The sequence below is a fragment of the Callospermophilus lateralis genome, chromosome 1 (genome assembly GCF_048772815.1).
Source record: "Callospermophilus lateralis isolate mCalLat2 chromosome 1, mCalLat2.hap1, whole genome shotgun sequence".
NCBI lineage: Eukaryota > Metazoa > Chordata > Mammalia > Rodentia > Sciuridae > Callospermophilus > Callospermophilus lateralis.
The window spans coordinates 182706376-182727444 of record NC_135305.1 but is presented as its reverse complement, the minus strand read 5'-3'; the positions used below and the strand labels follow the sequence as shown (position 1 = coordinate 182727444).

Below are 21069 nucleotides of genomic sequence, written 5' to 3'. Positions count from 1 at the left end.
AACTGATTTTATGAGATGGAGTCACCATGTTCTCCACACAGCAAAACACATGCTGATTATTGACTGTTGCTCTGGAGTTTGGAGTGATGCTAATTCATAACCATATATGTACAGGGCTTAAAGCTTCAAGGGCTGCATGCTTCTAGCTTTTGAAAAGGGATAATGACTGCCATTTACTGAGCATTTTTTTTTTATTATGTATGTTACTTACATATCGTCTCACAAACCTTTGAGGGGGTGGCCCTATGCCCATTTTATAGATAAAGAAATGGACTTGCCCATGGCCTCTCTAGAGAAGGGTCTGCCTCAATATCAGGGCTCATATTCTCTGCTACTCCCCAGAACCCACTGCCCTATAAAACAAAACAAAACCACTTGTCTTCTTCCTAAGGTGCATGGAAGGTCCTTTTTCACCTTCTAATTTCCAGTAATACTATGTCCTTGTGTAAAAACAATCTGTGCAACATGCTGTTCACACCTAGTGTACACCTACCTAGGTGGTCTATGGATTCATTACTGTACTTATTAAGACATGCCCTTTGCAAAATGTGTCAGGGTAGATCTTCTGTTGTCTTTGGGGCCAGCTCACAGTGGCAGGTGGGACAGGGGCAAGATAAGGATTTCATAATGTGGGGGCAGAGCTGGCAGATACTGAGGTGGGGAGGGGTCAAGGCTTCCTTCCCTCCCCAGAAGCACAGGAGCGTGGTATGCCTCACTCACCAGAGCCAGAGGGTGCTAGGGCTTGGGTGGTTCTGCCGTTGGGGGAAAGGGACTCCCTGGTTTTCAAAGATGTCTCCGCGTGGCCCAATAGGAGCCCATGCCCACCTGAGATTTTCCTCCTGTCCTCTACTCCCAGTTCCCAGGCTAAAATCATTGCACACCAGAGACTCTGACTATAAACTACGTAACAATTAATTTATTAACATGCTTGGAAAACCATAAAATAAAGCATACATTATGAGGGGTGGTTCTACCTCATAGTGGCTTCCTTGTCAGGCTGCTCTCCCACCCTGGCCAGGTAAGTAGGAGTCCTCACCTTTTCCTCCTCCTCTCCCTGCACTTCTCCAGCCTTTACTACTTCCTTTTAAGTATATAAGGGCTTTTAAGGGGAGAATTCACACAGGACTCAGAATCCTCTAGCAAAGCTCAGGATGACTTCAAGAGCCTGAAGAAGGGGTACATGATGTGGGAGTGGGGACACTTGTGCCTGCTTTCCTCTCATGGGTTCCCTGGGCTGCCTCCTCTGCCTTTGGCTTCACATTCCTGGGGAGCATCTGGAGCTGCCCAAGCACCTCGGTCATCCTCATTTCTTGGAGCAGAGAGGGTGCCCCTCACTGCTGCACAATGTGAGCACTTCCATCTAATACTAAGACTGAAAGGTAGCTACTCCCCCTCCTGCCACCTTATCAGCCCCCAGACCCTCCCCTAAAAAGCTTTTTGTGTGCATACAAATAAAAATTAAGAGTTTGGGGAAAAGATAGGCACACATGCGACAGAGACAGAGGATAGGAAGTACACCTGATAATCTGTGTCCAGGAGATCAAGGTCATTTTTATTCAGTTATCAAAAAATATTTTTTGTGTCTGCCATGTCCACGCTTACTGTCGGTGCCGAGAACACAGGGGTGGATAGGACACACAGGTGCCCTGCCATTCTGGAGCTCAGATTAGGGTGAGGGAAGAGAAAGAAAAGTATAAACAACAGCAGGGTGTGGGATCTCCAGGGGGCTTCAGAGCATCTTTCCCATTCCTCCCTGTGGGAGAGGGTTTCACAGGATTGGTCTCTGCCTCCTCCAGCACTCTTTATAATCCCTTCCTCTACTAGACAGCACAGTGTGGTTAGCAAAGCCTGGATCTAATAATCTGAGAGAAAGCCCTACTCCCTGTCTGTAGGGCAGTGAAACCAAAGTAGGGGTTTTCAAAGGCGCTGCAGAGTTGTTTACCAACCCCACCCAATTCCCCTTTCTCCACCCCACCCTTTACCACCCCACCCCAAGAGATATTTCACTACTTAAACGTAAAGCATTACTTAAACTCAATTCTCTGACCAACTCATTTTTAATGCCTATTGCCAAGCAGCAACACATGATTATAACATATCGATAAATATGTGTGAAGCTACATTAGTTACAAGTTTTACTGGATTATCACATGAAACTTGGCTTGACTGTCATCATTTTCTACTGACATATCATGCTTATCTCGTGGATACTAAAAAAACAAACAGAACAAACATTAATTTCCACTGGCTTACCTCTGGTTTCCACCTCCTGTTTTTGCAGGTTCCTGCTCACAACATTACTGCTTACTGCTTTTTCCAGGAGAGGATAATTAGACTTTTAGGACACACTCCTCCCTCAACAATTACAATCACGTTTCTCCAGATCAAAATTCAAAATGCAGTGAATATATTAAAAAAGAAGAAAAGAAAGAAAAACCTTTACAATCATAATTTAATCTGAAAAAGGTGAATTTAGAAAACAATGTATCAAAATACCCTAAGGATTTTTTTCCAGATCCATCTTTTTTTTGATGGGTTGGCAAACTTTATCTGTGAAACATCAGATAGGAAATATCGTAAGCTTTAGACATGGATTTCATTTCAGTTGTAACTACTCAACTCTGCCATCATAGAAAATTAGACTACTGAGAAAGCAGTCATCAATAATATTTGATAAATGTTGTTGTGCTTCAATAAAGTTTTGTTTATGGATGCTGAAATTTGAATTTTACATAATTTTTGTGTCTTTAAATATTTTTTCAATCATTTAAAAACATACAAATCATTCTTAGTTTGCAGACCATGCAAAAGCAGGAATTCCCCAACTTCTGCTCTAAAATGTCACATGATACATATCATTTGATGATATTCAACTAAAAAGTACCCAAGATATAGTCTGATATGCTACATGCACATTTTAGAAAACAACGCGAAAAATCAAATGCAGTTAGAGTATGTGCATGTGTTTATTTATTTTTGTGGTACATGAGATTGGTGCTGTACTACTGACCTACACTGTCAAACCTTTTCATTTTGAGACAGGGTCTAGCTAAGTTGCTGAGGGTCTCGCTAAGTTGCCCAGGTTGGCCTTGAACTTGCAGTCCTCCTGCCTCAGTTAGTACCTTTGAAGGATGAACATTTGTTACGTGTATGCAAAAGAAAAATTTGGTTATGGAGAATTCTAATATACAACAACAAAGAAGGGCTTAGTTTTAGGGAATCAACTAAAAATTACTGAGTGCCATTCTACTCACATTTAGCTAAACAGGAAAGTAGCCACTTACATTCACAAAGATAGAATTTATTTTGCTTTGGCACAGGTAACTGATTTAAATAAAATTATTTCATGCTATATAATGACATAAATTATGCTCTAATTTCATTTAACCTCTTTCCATTATAGAAATGTAATAATTAGAAAGAAAACTAGAAACATCCATACTGATTTAAAAGAAAATCCTTGAATTAAGGATTTCTATACAGTAGATGAAGGATTGCCTACATGAATCCTCCATATAAAAAATAGAAAAAATTTGGCCCTAAATATTTGCTAATACTAATGTTTTAAACTTCTTAAGATACTATTTTAAGCTAATTAGTAATTAAGATTGTAGAGTTAAACTTAACTCTTAATACATCATATTGTCCACCCACTGAGTTTACTGTGAGGGTAATTTTGTTATGGGTCAGGATTTAAAAATGCCCTAATTAAGTTAGAAAAGACTTTAAAACCATTATTAAATGCTATTTTTATTTCTGATAAATTCATCTGGCAGTCAAACCAGCTTTCTGCTATTAAAGGTGACTACTACAGCAGTGGGAGTGGCAGTTGTTTTTCAGTGATCTGGGGGAATACAAGTGAAAAGAGTGAGAAAGAGGTGCCATCAAAACAGAGTACAGTGGTGGTTCCCACAGACCCCACTGGAGACCAATGAGCATGCTGAAGGGAGTCACCAGCCAGGATGCTGCTTTGAGAAGGCTGGTGGGGGCAAGGGTAAGGGTGAGGGTGAGGGTGAGGATGAGTCTTCACACTCAAGTGAAACTGAGAAACAAAGAACCCACAGGCAAGGCTCTATTTCATTTCTCTTATGAACTTGAGGTCAAATGAAACCTATCAACAAAATATGGGCTTCAGAGCTACATGTTTTTTATAGTAATACATTTAACTGTGAATAAAAATCACTCCCTTGTTATCCAAAAGGTTGCAGAAGCCACATCAATGTTTACAGCAGCACAATTCCCAATAGTTACACTATGGAATCAACCCAGATTACCTGTCAATATATTAAGGGAAAAAAAATATATACACCACTATATATATATATATACACACACACACACATATATATATATAAATGATATTCCAATCAGCAATTTAAAAGAATGAAGTTATGGTACTTGATAGTAAATGGATGGAAATACAGAATATCACGCTAAGTAAAATAAGCCAAACTCAGAAACTCAAAGGTCAAATGTTTTCCTCATTGCAGAAACTAGAGTAAAATAAAGAAAAGGGGGAAGTGAAAATAAGATTTACATAAAAAAACAATCAAATGTAAATTAATGTACAAGTGAAAGGAGGGCTAGTAGAGGAAGAAGGATGGGAGGGAAAAGGAGGATCATGAACCAAAATTGATTTCCATGCATATATGAGTTCGTCATGAGGAATCCAACTACTATGTATAACCATAAAGCTCTAATAATAATAATTCTTAAAAGACTATGGAAAACAGCCTTTTTAAATTTAAAAAAAATGTTTTTCAAGTCATGACCAGGGAAATAGGAAATGTGGTCAAAAATTAGTTCTGCCCCCTTGCCCAAAAAGGATGCCAGAAAGTGGCCTGAGAAGGTGTCAACAATTACATTGATTCAAAAACAATTCTGAAATAGATGATTTGCCATATAATCTGGTTATTTCAATAACTTCATTTTTATAGGTAACACTCCATCCAAATTATTCCATTCCTTAAAGAGCTGTCCTCTAAAATGTGACTGCTTGTCTAAAAAGTACATGTCCATCATCCCGTACATAAATCTATGTATGACCACTAATGGTTTTTATAGAAGTATCTGATGTAACTTCAATCTTTCCAGCACTGCTGAACTTCTAAATGAAAAAGCACATGTAGCTCTAAACCACACAAGAAGAGGTGGCAATGGATTAGATCAATCCCCAATGAATGGACCTTATATTTATGAAGTCAGGGTATGATACAGAAAATCTAAATAAATAAATAATATGATTTTTATGACTAAAACTTACGTGTTTTCTAAACTCTAACCTAAACATGGACAATGATGAGACAATGGAATAGTCAATGATTCATCCTTTTGGTGAATCTGACAAAAGACAAGTATTTCTAAAAAGTACCTATGTGTGTATTTCGTATTAGTTAAATGTAGATCACACTTTGAAGCCAGCACTGATAAAATAATCATTCAGGCAAAATATCTCCATTAACTGGCTATAAAGCATCCTGAATTCTACATGGTCCTCTGGTGCCAACTGTAGGTACCATGGGTTTCACCCCCTCCCCACCTGGTTAGAAGTCAACCTATTAGGACAATTAAACAGCGAAGGTACACTTCATGGGTCCTGCCATTTAGTGTGGACCAGACAGTGCTTGGTGTTTTGAAGTGGAGTCCACTTGGGAAGCTCCAAGGTTTCTATCACAGGCCTCTGCAAGCTTATAAAGATGAATACATCGATTTCTCTTTCAAAGAAGCCAGCAAGTACTGGCACAACCACCTTTGTGCCAACAGCATAGGTAGGAGTATCAAAAAGGGATATGGCTCTCCTCTGGGTCTAAGGTAACAGGAGCCAGGTAGCCCCCAAACACAATGGAGAAACAGGCTGGATGATTCATGAGCTCTGAATTGCATGTTCTAGGCAAGCTAGTCTTCATTTTTGTCACTCTGAAAGGATAGGGAACTCAGAAACACCACAAGTAAAGATACACAAATTACTGTACACTACAAGGCAATTAGGATCTTTGTTTCCTTGATCATTGCTTTTCTGTTTGAAAAAAATTTCCACAAAGAGGACAATCACAATTCACAAATCTGGATGCAGAGACAATACCATTTTGCAGACACTACAAGAATAATTACAAACTTTGAGATAGCACACAGATTCTAGATGCTGTAAAAATCTTTTTTTTAAAGGGTTGTATATTATTTGTAGTTTTTGATGTTTTTTTCTAATGGCAAATAAAACATTTTTGTGTTGGAAAGATTCAATTGCTAGAAGAATATAGGCATGAGGCACACATTTTCAGTTAATCCTGTTATCACCAGCTTCTTTTTTTCCCCTTCTTTGCAATTATTAGGCTTTATACAAATTCTTCATCAATCCAAATGCACCAAAGGTATGATACTTTCCCCAGATGCTCTAAGAAAAATGTCACTTACCTGACAACCACAGTCAGGTACTAAAAAGCAATTGGCTCTATTTCTCTCAATGATAATAATCTAATCCTAGTTGGCCTACATCTTGTCACCTTCACTTCTCACTCTTTCTTCTGGCTCCTCCCTGAAATACCCAGACCTTCCTCTATATGACATTTCAAGGAGAATGTCTTTAGGGGAATTCAGAAGCTGAGCTGCAGGAAGGGGAAGGCTGCAAGGCAGGTGCTTCAGCAATCACCGAGGTTCAACGGCAATAGTATAAAAAGGATATTTATTTTCATACAGGTTGGCATATTTTATAAAGCATTTTGTCCAGGGAGCTTTCCACTCATTCAAAGGATGAGTCTTGGAGCTTAGATGACAAATGAGTAACTTACAAACACAAAGACATTTCTCAGTCTTAAAGATTCAGCTAGATTTTTACTCACCCAGATTCCTACCAAAATTATAGCCTTAAAAGCCAGGGTATATCAAGAAGAAACTATTTTCTTAGTTATCTTCACATATGAAGAAACAGCCCATAGATCATGGAATTTTAGCCCCTAAGGTGAGGAGATTTCCCTTCTGCCCACAAAGGCAAGGCAAGGAGTGCACAACTTCCAGAGCAGAGGAGGGAAGGCGCAGTGGAAAGAAAGCTGGAAGCCCACCTCTTGCAGTGTGTGTGATGCAGAGGCCCTTAGCTCCACCACAAGGCCTGTGTCGTGCCAAGATGAGGGAGGAGGGGAAGAGAGGAAGACAGCCAGCTTTCCAGGGCAGGTTGACAAGGACACAAAAAGAAGACTCATGCAACCCCACCTTCTCCGGACAGCCACAGTAGAGCAACAGAAAAAGAAGAGGAAGACTGAGACTGCTTGCTGCACCTGAGGAGTTGAGCCTGCAGTCCAAAGGGGCAATGTAAATTAATGCAGATCTAGCTTGCCAAACAGAACAGAAATTTAGAAATACCTACCTCCTAAGAGAGATAAGAAAGCTATGTTTTGTCTTTCACCTGGGTTCAGTGTAAAGTTTGAACTCAAACCATCACACAGGCAGAAGGTGACGAAGGGTGGTACTAGAGTAAGAACCCCAGAGATGGGAAGACGGCAGCTTAGCATCTAGCAGAGACCAAGGGATCACTGAATAAACTGGGGTAAGGAAGCTCAAGGCCTCCTCACAGCTTTGAAAAACTGCCAGTGCATATGGCTGACCAAAAAGAAATATATGTATTACCCATAAAGTACAGGATTGCAAAGTCATATCAAGTCCTTTCCTGTAATGTCCTGGAGAGAGAAAAAAGAGAACTTAGCAAACAACTCTGGATGTGCCTTCAGACACTGCAGAAACAAACACAAGACACATCTGACAAAGAAGAAAAGTCATAGTTGGTGGTGCTACTCCATGCCTATAATCCCAGTGATTCAGGAGAACAAGGCAGGAAGATCTGAAGTTCAAGGCCAGCCTGGGCAACAAAGCAAGACCCTCAGCAATTTAGCAAAACTGTCCAAAAAAAAAAAAAAGACTAGGGATATAACTCAGTGGTAAACCATCTCTGGGTTCAATCCCCACTATTGAGAGAAAGACAGAAAGAGAGAAAGAGAGACAGAAAGAACATCAAAAATAGATTTTGATGGAATTATACAAGAGCAAAATCTAATATTCACTGTGGAATTTGATAGGAAACAATTTCTCTGCTTTTCATTTAAAAAAAAAGACTACAGTACTTCAGCAATCTTAGTTTTATTAAAAATGTAGTAGTGTTCTTTTGCATAAAGCATAAGTTTAGGAAGAAATTCTCTGACTTTTCTTGAGTTTTAGGTTTCAAATAAATTCCATAGCTGTTTTCTATCAGATTCAGGGAAACAAAATATTGGAAAATATGCCCCCTTAAAAGGCAATACAAAGGCTCTCCACAGAGAAATAAAACAGTGGAGACCTTATGGAATACATGGCCTCAAAACACTGCTCTGCAACTGTTTTCCAGGTAGCCTTGGTTCACATGAAATCTACCTAAGAAAATGTGCCAACAGCAGGCTCCCATTTCTTATTCACGATAGTGATTGGACAGCACCCAACTACTGGTTCCTAGTTTACTTAGACATTTCAAATCAGGCTGAGGGTGAGTCAGACAATACAGTGGCTTGCTTCACACAGGCTGACTATCCCTTATGCAAAATACCTGGAACCAGAAGTGTTTCAGATTTGGATCTAAAACAGAGGAGCTGTGAGTGTAGCTCAGTGGTGGAATACTTGCTTCATACATGCAAGGCCCCGAGTTCAATCACTATCACCACCAAAAAAAAAAAAAAAAAAAAAAAAAAAAATTGCATAGATTTCACCTATGAAACATCCCTAATCTCAAAATCTGAACTGTCTCCAAATCTGAAACTTTTTAAGCACTGACAGGATGGATTTTGGAGCATGCAGATATGGACTATGGATTATGGTTGTTCAACTAGTACTATTGAGCATATCTTATCTGGGGACACCATCTGACAAACTGTGAATTCCATCAAGGTTTTCACTGCTGTCCTCTTAGAGAGGTATCAAACTTATCTGTCAAAAACTACTACATGATGAAATCTCTTTTTCAAGAGGACTGCCAGCCCCCCAAATTCTAGTCTTCCCCAGTTGTTCCTTACTTACATATCTGATGTATGTGTGCATGTGTATGAATACTTTTAAAATATGTGTTCTTCAATGGTTTCCCAGAAGACATGTAAAGATAGAAAAACTGGATTGGAAATAATATCTTGTAATCACCATTGTGCAGCCTAGAAGCACCACCTTTAAAAAATTTCCAAACCTCCCTGCTACTGGTTACCCTGTGGCAGCCTGCTCCATCTGACCTGATGACAAAGTGATGCCATCATCACACTCTACCTTTTTAATGTTTCTTTCTTTTCCATTAGCAACTGAAACCATTCTGGAGTAGCTCAGCTGTATTGTTTTGATGATTCTAGAGAGAATTCTTTTGCAAACATTTACTGAATATCTCTAGTTAACAAATTGATCTATAGCCCTTGGATTTCTGATCTTCCTTCTACAGGATACATTCTCTCATCCTCTCTCCATCCCTCCTTCCCTTGCTGTCCACCACTGCTCCCTCTCTTCCTCCCTCCATTTCTTACCTTCCTTCTTTTTTTTTTAGCGCAATCTTATCCCAAAGCGTAATATTCTATCTGACCTTTTTTCCACAGTTATAAAAGTTGGTAAAGTTGACACCTCCAATTAAAAGAAGCTTTTAATGTCAAGTTTTGAGTCAGGAGAGTGATAAAAGGAGCCACAAAGGAGACAGGGATCAATAGTAACCTTATTGCAGATCATCTCTGGCTTGGTCCAGACCAACAGGCTCCATTAATTATGAAGTGTGATTTATCTCCTTACTGCATTAAGCAGTGGCTAAAAAAGTACATGAAAGCATACCACCAACACAAAACAGAATGTTCCTAATGCCACTTGCCTATTGCCAACATTTCTGTGTAAGAAATAGTCTTCATTTCACATATTTTATTTAAAGAACCTTGTTTTAGTTAAAAAATATTTAAAGTTATGTGTTAGAAGAGACTACTCAGCAACTTACACAAAAACAGAGTGCAAATTATATCCTCTTAGACAAAGCATCTTGTTCCTCCCTTAAAAAAAAAAAAAATACCGTTCTGTACTAGATCAATGGGTTCCTCAGAGTATGCTCTCTTAATTAAACCTGAAGGTAATTAAAACCAAAATTTTTGTTAAGTTGCAAGGAAATGATCAAAACAAATTAATTGCAAATGGAAAGTAGAAACAAAGGAACAGTGGTGATAAAAATGAATTTGTGTAAAACCTCCAAACAGGTGGGGGCTGCCCAAGAGTCTGCCACAGTGTGTGAACCACCATACTGCCTGCAAGACAGCACTGGCTTTCATCATCTTTACTTTTTCTTTTTCTTGCTTTTTCACTACCTACAACTTCATCTTCAATTTTATGACTTTGATCAAAGCATATTTCATATAATAGAAAAACTAACAAAATCAAAAAGTTGCAAAAACTTTTAAAAAGAACCTTCTTTTAATGTAATACTTCACAAAACCTTTATATTCCCAATGTTTTCTCTCTATAGAGCAAGAATGTTGACTCCTTGTCCCCATGTGTTAGTATGGACCTCATAAAAATTTTATTAATTCAAGTCTAAAGCAGATGGTAAATCTGGATCTAATAAACAAAGATAGCTAGAGCGCTGACTTCTCACTGTCATCAACAAGAAAAGATTGGTAAAAATAATTTCAGTTTCAAAAGATGGTGAACTGGATCTCTTATATTGAGGGGGATAGGGGTGCATTTGAAACACAGTACTGATCCATCCTTAAGAAAACTGTACATTATACAGAGTATGCAGGTCCTGGTACACAGTAGGTACTCAGTAAATATGTGTTGTTGGATGAGTACTCAGGACCTTGCATGTAATAAGGGTTTGTAAATAAGTGTAGATTTCACCAATGGAAATGCAAATGTTTGGGCCAGGGTTGTAGCTCAGTAGTAGAGCACTTGCCTACATGTGAGGTACTGGGTTTGATCCTCCGCACCATATAAAAATAAATATAGGAACTGTATCCATCTACAACTAAAAAAATATATATTTAAAAAAGGAAAATGCAAGCATTACTTATTTTATATGCTTTGATAAAATAAACAAATTCAATTTTTTACTATATTCCACTTCAGAAGAAACCAACATGATATCTTAACTAAACCAAATCAATTATTTAAGTAAAAAAGCACAACTCTCTCATCTGGTCATAATGTATGACATAATAATGTATATGGTATATTGCAATACTGATCAATAACTGGAAGTCATTCCCCATCTGTTGAAAATATTAGGTTTGAATAAAGGGACTCAAGGATCTTTTCCATTAAGAATCAGGGAGGGTAGACTGGAGGAGTCCAGATGACCTAGAGGAATAAGCTGAATCCTCATAGGTTTAGTCCCTAAGAAATGGGATGAGGTACTGAAGGACACCAGGACCATGGAGACAAGGAAGTGCCATTTAAAGGCCCAGTCTACCCAATAAACCTCCACTAACATGAAGCTCTTTTCCACTCCATGGCAACATCATGGGGGACATCACAAATAGGGTAAAACCAAAATCAGGACTTTTGAAAGTCTGCCTATTGGTGGTAATCACAGGAGCCATTAGAACAATCTAGGGTCAATGGGTAGGTGACAACACAAGTGACCATCTGAATAGGGATAGTTAAAAGTTTTAAAAGATTAATTTTCTTTCCTTTTCTTCTGAATAGGAATATTTTCAAGAGACAACAAGAGAATGATTAACAATTATTCTAGAACAACAGGTATATGTGAACAAGACCCATCCTAGGAAAACTGGGATGTGCAGCCATACTGTGTGCTTGGGTCTGCCTTTCTGGCCTCATTGCTGGCTTCCATACTGCTCTCTGTTCATGATCTGCATTCCCCCTTTTCAAAAAGAAACTGGCACATTTATGACATTCCATTTCATTAGCCAGAGTGTATAAATTGAGAAGCAATCTCAGTCTGGATGGCAGCAATACACACCTGCTCATCCGTGGGAGCCAGCACAGTACTCAGCAGGACGAGCGTCAGCAGCACAGACACACAATGACACAGGCGCTCTGGACAGGGATTTCTCAACCCACTCTTACTTCTCATTTGAAGTCTTCAAATTATAAATGGGAAGTCAACAAAGAAATAAGATCTTTCTCCTAAGGTTAATTTTGGGCCAAGCTCAATATAACACTATAAAAATAAAGAGCTATATTTAAAGTTACAGACTGTCCACGACCATAATACATTTCCCATCAACATTTTCCCTATTTTGGCTAGCTTTAACGAATTAATTGTTATAAGGTGAGAAACTATTAAGTCACTAAAAAAAGTCCATAAAATATTCTAAGAGTTATAATATTGCTGTAGCAATAATTTGAACTTAATTTTAAATATTTTATAACATAAGTTTACTAGAAGGAATTAAAAACAAAACAAATCTATAAACCATAGAGTATCAAGCAGCACAGCTATTTCAATTAAACATGAGAAAAGAATAGTCTCACAATTTAAAACTTTTAAGCAAACTTATTCCTTCTAGAATAACACAAATATAGTTAGATGCAAATAAGAGTTATGTAATAAGTGTTGTCATCTACTAGTCCAGGAAGAGGAAGGGGCAGGAGACATTGAGCAATTCCTGTGCCAAATATAGTTGTGGGTGCTGTGGCAGTCTCTGTGTCCTTAAAGAGTTTTAAGGAGACCCTAAGAGTTCAGCCAGGCTCTCAACTCTACTCTGATCTACACTCAGCACCAGTCAACCATGTCATCACCTACATGGTGACCCCCACTCCACTGTCAGGAAGTCCCTGTCAAAAACCTTAAAGTGAAGAAACGTTACTATATTACTGTCACTGAAATGATCAATGAAGTAGGTCTATGATTTTTATTTGTGGCTCAAGCTAGAAAAGCATTTACAGAGTTGTGGTGTAGCTCAGTGCTAAAGTATTTGTTGAACCATATGCAAAGCCCTGGGTTTGATCTCCAGCACCAATTAAAACAAACAAACAAACAAATAAATAAATAAAGGCACTCACTTATAAACATCAGCTACTTCTCTCTGGCATCTTCCCATAAAACCTGGAATCAGCAACTAACTACATAGTCTAGCTCACAGCGTGGCAAATTACTTCAAATTTCTCCATTTTTATCTCTTTTTCCTATCTTTCCATTTTCCCTATTCCTAAGGAATCCCAGCATGAGCCTATTATGGCAATTCTGTCCTTCCTCCCATTATTTTCTAGTAGACTGGCTGGCTCCCAGACAGAGGCCATTCATGCACATCTTTGTAGCCCTCTGGCACCCAGCATCACTCAAGGGTTATCAGACATACCTAACCCTAGTCTTCCTACTTTCTGCAGGGTGGGTGACTCTCCCTGTAGTTTGCCACAGTGTCCAGTGTTCAGTCCCTCACATCTCTTGTGATTCCATGAAGTCTGAGCTAGAAATAGCAGAGGATATGAGCAGCCATTACAATGTGTGCCTGCTTCACAGGAACATGGGGAAACAGCTTTGAAATCACCTTTTTAGAAGGTAACAAACTAATAAATTGCTTAAAACAATTACATTCTTCTGGCTTGTACTTCCCGACTTACTCAAAGATTAAAGAAGCATTTCCCAAAATGTGTTCTTCAGAACTTTTGTTTTTGGAAACAGGAGTCTATTGGTCAAGCCAACATGTGAAATAGGGAGTGCTCTATCCATGTCCACTGCCCTCTTGGAGCACAGTGTGCCAGGAAAGATAACTATCTATGTCCACTGCCCTCTTGTAGCACAGTGTGCCAGGAAAGATAAGGCTCCAAGAAATCCTATAAGAATGGTATCTGATCAGTTTTGTTCAGACCAGTATTTCCCTGAAGTACTTCATCATGGAACCCTCTCCCCATGTGGTATTTACTAACATCCTAAAGAACCAAGGTTCCTCAGAACAGTGTGGGAAATGCTGACCTGAAGTGTTTTTTATTTTCCCTTTAATTTCATAAATCTCTCTAATCTACCACTTTTCAGATCAAAATGTTTTCAAAAAACTTTTCAGTGTTTTCAGTGTATATGATGCCAATCCTGTTTGGTCCTTGAGCACTGTAAGCTACATCAGAGACAGCCTAGTGCTCTGTGGCCTTAGCTTGGGCTTCTAGAGTGGAGGAGAATTTTACCCCCAACTACCCTGAATGGTAAAGGATGTCAAACTGGCCTATCTGGAAGGGGATTGTCCTATGCTTAATCCTGACATGCTGACAAGACACTACCAGTACACCCAGTGAGTTCTGATCACTTTAACTACATCGTGAGCTTGAAATAGGTGCTATTTGCCCATTAAATTATCTCATAGAGTTATGATAAATCACAAAGGACAAAAACAGTGAAATGCAATTAAGAAAATATAAGACAGGGCTAGGGCTGGGGCTGGGGCTCAGCAGTAATGCACTTGCCTGGCATGTGTGAGGCACTGGGTTCGATTCTCAGCCCGCACATAAATAAATAAAAATAAAGATCTATCAACAACTAAAAAAAATATTTAAAAAAGAAAATACAAGACAGACCTTAACTGCAAAAATGTAATATTCTAGGTGTCCTGAAGATACCTTATTAACATTAAGCTGATGACAAACACAGGTGTCTCAGAGCAGCTGCTGAAAGAAGGAAACCATCATGAATAATGAGATGCAGCACCTGCCCCTTCCAGTATTCCAAGTTTATTTTTTAAATTAAATTTCTCATCTTCACTAGGTTGAGATATGAAAACAAAAGAAATCAATAGATGGTTACAAGGAGATAAAAATTCTTTACGACATATATGTAGAAAATAAGGCATCCTTTAGAAATCAATTCAGACATAGTTCTTGAGAAGGTAACTCATGTTTAATCCAACTGAAGCAAGTGAGCAAGTAATTCTCTGAATGAATCCTGCTTTCTAAAACAATAACAAAACATTAAACTCTTTCCAATACAGCAAGGCTAGGGGAGTTACTTCTCCGACACAGACAAATGAAGCATGAAATAAAAATGCACACTTCAGCAAGAGCTCCTCAGGACATATGGCATGTTGTCTAAAGACATCTCTGGCACCAGCCTACACGATGGGACAAACACCACTCACCATGTCATAAGTCGTTACAATCTTCTTCAGAACTTCTGGCACGATGCCCTGCAACTCCATCGTGGGATATGGCTCGCTGAGATTCAGGACCACCAGGGGGTTGTTATCAGGCCCCAGAAAGCGGGGAGATACCGCCAGCATGCACTGCATGAGATTGGCCACTGAGGACAGGCCACACAGCTCCTTGAAGGACACCACTGCATTCTGTCAAAGGGCAAGAAAGGAGGCACTTGGTAATTAATTAATTTCTCCTGGATATTATACTTGATATAACTGGTTATACTGGAACCTGGTATAAAAGTTATTGGCAATGTTATGACAGAATTGGCTAATAATTATTTATCCTTGGAAAAAATAACTATTTTCCAAAGTAAATACGGTTACAGACATTTGTAATACTAATTTATCAAAAGTATTGAAAATGTAAATAAGTTGAATTATTCCAAAGGTCAAAGCCTCTTTTCAGATCAAAGTTCACAGTAGTGCAATATTTATATGCAAGTATGAGCAAATAAAAAGAATGGCCTCTGCATATGAAAAAGGTAAAGATTAAGAAAAAAAATCAAATCCGGTTTGAAACAAGTATCAAATACACCAGCCACCCAAAAGGGAAAGGAATGAAATATCACCTGTTTATACCAAGGTTCCAAATTTACAGGACCTTTGAAGAAGCTGCTCTTCACTGCAGGGTCTGCCCAGCAAGGGTCCTGGTTCCCCTTGCCTTTCCCTTATTAGCATCTCCACTGCAACTCCCCTGCCCTTCTCCACTGTAACCCTCACCCCACCCCACAAACCACTCCCCTACATGGCGGTACTCGGGATTGAACCTAGGAGCAGTCTACCTCTGAGCTACAATCCCAGTCCTTGTTTTTTTTTTTTTTTTTTGTTTGTTTGTTTTGTTTTGTTTTGTTTTTGTTTTTGTTTTTTTTGCTTTATTTTTAAACAGGGTCTCACTATATTGCCCAGGCTGGCCTCAAATTTGCAATCCTCCTGCCTCAGCTTCCCAAATAGCTGGGATTACAGGCGTAGACCATCACAACAGTGTCTCTCTTGTGTTCTAATCACCAGACGCATCTCATTAAAACATCCATTAAAGAAAATCCTCAACACTGTAAAATGTCACGAGCTGGCATTCTTTGAGCATTTCCAAAGTCTAGGCTATACTGGGCATATGTCTTACACATTACCTCATTTAATCCTCTCAACAAGCCATGTTATGGAGGAGAAAACAGACATGTTTTAAACTATAAGTAATTTCACTCAAAATCACTTTGATATGACTGAATAAAAATAAATCATTATTGTGATATATAAAGTAGAGCCTGATCATTCCAGCATACCTCTCTGTTTTATTTTCTTCATAGCACTCACAGCATCTGCAGTTGTCCTATTTGTATATTCACATACTTACTGTTTGTTTCCCCTTCCCAATGCCCACCCCCAGCTACAGGACAAGTCCCTTGAGGGCAGGTGGTCTGGCTGCAGGTTCACTGCTGCATGCTTTCGGCCAGACTGCCCGTGACAGCAGGCAACCATCAAATATCACCACCCACTGGGCTGTCAGATTCAGAGCAGATGCAGGCTCTGGAAAAGATGATGCTCTGGCTTTGGCAGGTCCCCAAGGGAATTCTGTGGCACATACACTCCAGCAGCCACCAGGCAAGGGACAATGTGTCCTGCTTGGAGCTGAGGGTTTACCCAACACTTGTACCCTCAGTAGTGGGAAAGCCCTCCACATCTCAGTTATGCTTTTACCTTGAGAGAAAGAAAATATATGCCCCTATTACAGGAAGGGCTTATTCTTCATAAAGAATCTGCAGAATTGGCAGATGGGAAAAACATGTAGAAAGTACATTTTCTGAACCAGAGTTTACTGCTGATGTCATTTTTATAACAGTCATTTAAAAATAAACAGATCAAGCAGAGCACCTATCACACATGGTACCAAACACACTGTGACTAGCTAGTGTCGCTACCTCTGTATGGCCGGTCTTTGCTGTCCACTTCTGCATCACTCACACAGAGGCTCAACCACATGGTTAGGCTTGTAGACATGCTTAATTAAATACACAGTTCCTAACTGATTGCTTTCAGCTATTATATATTTCAGAGGTCATTTGTACCTTCGACTTCAATAAATAGAGACACCACATGTTTTTTACTTAAACAATTAGCAAGCCTCTAAAATCAAGAGACAGGTGAATATGCAAACACACTAACTCATTTAAGGGCCTACTATCTTCCCAGCACTGCAGCACCATGAGAAAGGCCAGGAGCATGGCTCTTTTACTGTAACCCATATCCCTTTTTGTTTTGAGGGGTCATATGTTTGTGTCACAACCAAGAAATATCAGATTCCAATGCATACTATTAGAAAAAAATAGGAACTGTGAATTAGTCCTTAACAGGAACTGGGATGAGCAATGAAGCAAAAAAACTAGATTATTCTAACCATTATTTTGAACAATTGTAGTTCTGGAATTTAAATGATAAGAAATGAGACTAGAGGCAAACATTCTAATAACAATTGAAATTTACATATTATTTGAAATTAAATATACTCATTAAAAAAAAAAAAAAAAGACCAGTACGTTCCTAAGCTGTGGACATGCACTCAGCAGAATAACCATTGAGTGAACACTTGACCATGAGCACATACCTGCATGTTCTCTCTCAGATCCGTGGCATCCCGAATGGGGGGTTGGGCATTTTTGAACACCTCATCCACAGTTTTAATCCACAACGTTCTCAGAGATGCATATTCCCTGGATTTCTTCCCTTTTCTCACGGAAAGGCCCCTTTTATGAGGCTTCCCTCCTCCTCTTCGGTTAGTGATGGCCACATGCACAAACAAAGAAGCATGAGCAAGAACCTCTCCAGTCAAGGACTGCAGGGGGACATGGCGGTAGCCCGTCTGTAAACATTCAAAGGGAATTGTGTACTGACCAATAAATTCATCCCCAATGTAGTCATCATCCAGCACTACGAAGCGCACCATGGCCAGCTCAGGCAGGTTGATTTGAAATTCAAAGCTCTCATCAAAAATGGGTGCATCTCCATTCTGGTGCACTGTTTTTGTCCTTTGTTCTGCACAGTCGGCAGGGATCCCATGGATTTCCACATAGACATAAGGGTCCACCACATCACCTTTGGCACCTGATCCTTTGGGCTTTGGAAAGTTCTGCCCACTGATGATTTTAATGTGAAGAAGTTGAGGGGAGACTCCCGGGACAGAGTCTTTCGTGTTGGCACTGAAGAAGGAAACCTCCTCCCGCATGATGGCCGGCCGAAGGACATAGCCACAGTTTCCATTCTGCCTGAACCAGCCAATATTCAAGTCCATCATCAGCCCCGGAGTCTGAAAGTTCATGGCTACGATTTGACAACCACATTTCCAAAAATCTTGAGGGTTCATGTTACTGGAGTCGATTCTCATCGGACTAGGAAAGACCCTAGCAAGAAAACGCTTGTTATAATTTACGAAGTCCCCTGGATTTTCATTGGCATATTTGCTGGCAAGCACTTCATTAAAGGAACAGACTTCCCAGTACTTCTGAACCTGAAATGACACCTGAAATTCCTTGAACTGAACTGACTTACAGATGCTGACCAGTTCAGACAGCTCTTTGCAAAGCTGAAATCGCTTCACAGGCACATTGCTGGGTTGCTCCACGTTCTCCTTCCCTATCCTCTGAGACATTTCTGCTCCTTCATCTTCATCAGTAACGTCTCCTTCTACTCCAGAGCAATTTGAGGACAGCTTCTTGGCTTTGATTAGTATCTTCCCTTTCAGAACATCTGGGGATGGTAGGTAAGATTCCTCGACATTGGGTGAAGTGGTATAGAGCTTGTCTCCCAAAATTTTCTTCATGTGTTGAACCATTACTTTCTGTTGTTTAATAGAACAGTGATTTTCTAAACACAAGATAAGAGGATACTCTGAAGCAAAGAATGCATACTTGTTAATAATATCAATGACACTGCGGAAGACTATCTGAGAGGTCATAGTGTGGCCGGTGTAAATTACGGGTTCATTATCTGGCCCATCCCATACATCTAATTCGACACTCCGGCAACCCATTTTAAGAGCCCGAATATATCCTGTGATGTCAGAGGGACCTCGGAACTGATCCTCTATTAAATATGTATTATGAGATGAGTTTATAAAGTAATGAGACAGAGGTTGCTTCATATCCTGACAGACTTTCTTATGTTCTGGATCAAAAATGTAACAGTCAGGTGACATAAGGTAATTAGTGAACCCATCTATAGACAGCCAGCCCTTGTCCTGGCCCTCTTTGGATGGCTCATATTTATGAATAATTTCAAGGCTTATTTCCTCATTTATATGTGCCACACCCTGTTCTGCTTCAAGAAACATCATAAGGTCCTTGGTATCAAGGAATTCTTTATTGCTTGAAAACTGAACTAAAAGGAAATAAATTTCAGGTCTAGTACAAAGCTCATGAAAAACCTCAATAAATTCTTCCTTTGTGACTTCTGTGCCACCTTTGTCCTTTGATTTGTGCAACTCTTTGAACTTGAGCTCAATTTTGCTCGTTTTTAAACCAGGATTGAGGTTTCTGATACATTGCACAGCATTACACAGAGTTATATGTCCAAGGTTGTCTACATCAATTTCACTAAACATTTGTGAAACCCAAGAAGTCCTCATGTTGTCTTGGCTACTTTCCAACATATCGAGGGTATGTTTGCCATAAGAAATTAGGTACCGCAGTCCCGTGACCCAGATGTTTGCAACATCTGCAGAGTTGGCAACCAAATCAAGTGACTCATAATTCTCTCCATATATGACTGAAAATGCACAATCTTCAGATATCTGGTCAGAAATGCCATTGCTACGGAATATGTCTGTATTTTTTCCTGTTCTCACTTCCTTGATGGATTTAATATCAATCTTGGCTTTCTCAGAATCCTTCTTCGATGGCTCCCACCTCAAGCTCTGCATGTCGGCATCCAGTAAAAAATACCTATGGTAAATTCTAGAGTTGGAGCGGACCTTTTTGAGTTCTGAACCTTCGACCATGGAATTGATGCAATCACTCGCACTGCTGATCTTCTTCTCAGTGGGCATGCTGCTGAACGACACAGTTTTCTTCCGCTCCCTTTTCTGTTTTGTACCATCCTGGGAGGGGAAAAAAAGTGGATTAGAATAACATAAAAAAAAATGGGTATCTGTGTTCAGGATTACTAATTAAAATTTAATATAAGGATTTCCTATTCTGGGTCCTGTGGTGAAGGATATTCATTCACCTCTAAAGCTCAGAAGTAGCCTTGTAGTTTAGAGCCCAATACCAACAGATAAGAAATCATTATCAAATAACTTCAATTCATTCTTGCCAAGGAACACGATTTTAGTAACATACAATGAAATCTGTATATAGAACCGGCTACATAATTTTCAGGGCCTGGAGAGAAATGAAAATGTAGGAGTCCTACTCAAAAATTATTAAGACTTTCTAGAAGATAACAGAAGAGCATTAAGTCAAGTACGGGGACCTTCTGAGTGTGGGGCTTGCACAGGTCTTGAAGCAACTCCATGAAGCAGATCCTGAGAGGGGATAACGTCTCCTTCATCAGTGTGTCCTAACAGCTTGTTGCCAGATCATCTACCTTAAAATTCTCTGGGTTATCTGATTTAATTGTAGATTTCTAAGCACTCTAGGATGTCAGCTCTATAGGGATGGTATCAGGAAGTGGCATTTTAGGCAGCACCTCACATCATGGGGATATACACTATTAAGTCTGAAAATCATTTCCTGGCCACTAGGGTTCAGTGAGATGTTTGGGCTACTTCTGGACTCTATAACAAATAACAAGAAAGTGCTAAGTATCAACTATTAAAATGTGTGTTCAATGGATATACACTGGAATTCCAGCAGAAATTCCTGGCTCTTTGGAGTTTCATAATAGTCATGTTCCTAAATAGTTCAGATATATGGTTTTACCCTTGCAACTGTATTAGGTCTGAGAGGGAGATCTTTATTGTATCTGGGGG

At 39.4% G+C, this 21069-nt stretch overlaps 1 protein-coding gene across 2 annotated transcripts in view; it reads right to left on the bottom strand.

Moving 5' to 3' along the window:
- Plcl2 (phospholipase C like 2) overlaps positions 1 to 21069 on the bottom strand; it is a 180458-nt gene that overhangs the window by 55588 nt on the left and 103801 nt on the right. For both annotated transcript variants that reach the window (XM_076842423.1, XM_076842454.1), the window contains exons 2-3: positions 17710 to 20196; positions 15051 to 15254 (exon numbers count right to left, since the gene is read on the bottom strand). In XM_076842423.1, coding sequence (XP_076698538.1) covers positions 15051 to 15254; positions 17710 to 20196 — 2691 coding nt within the window. The remainder of the gene's footprint in view (positions 1 to 15050; positions 15255 to 17709; positions 20197 to 21069) is intronic.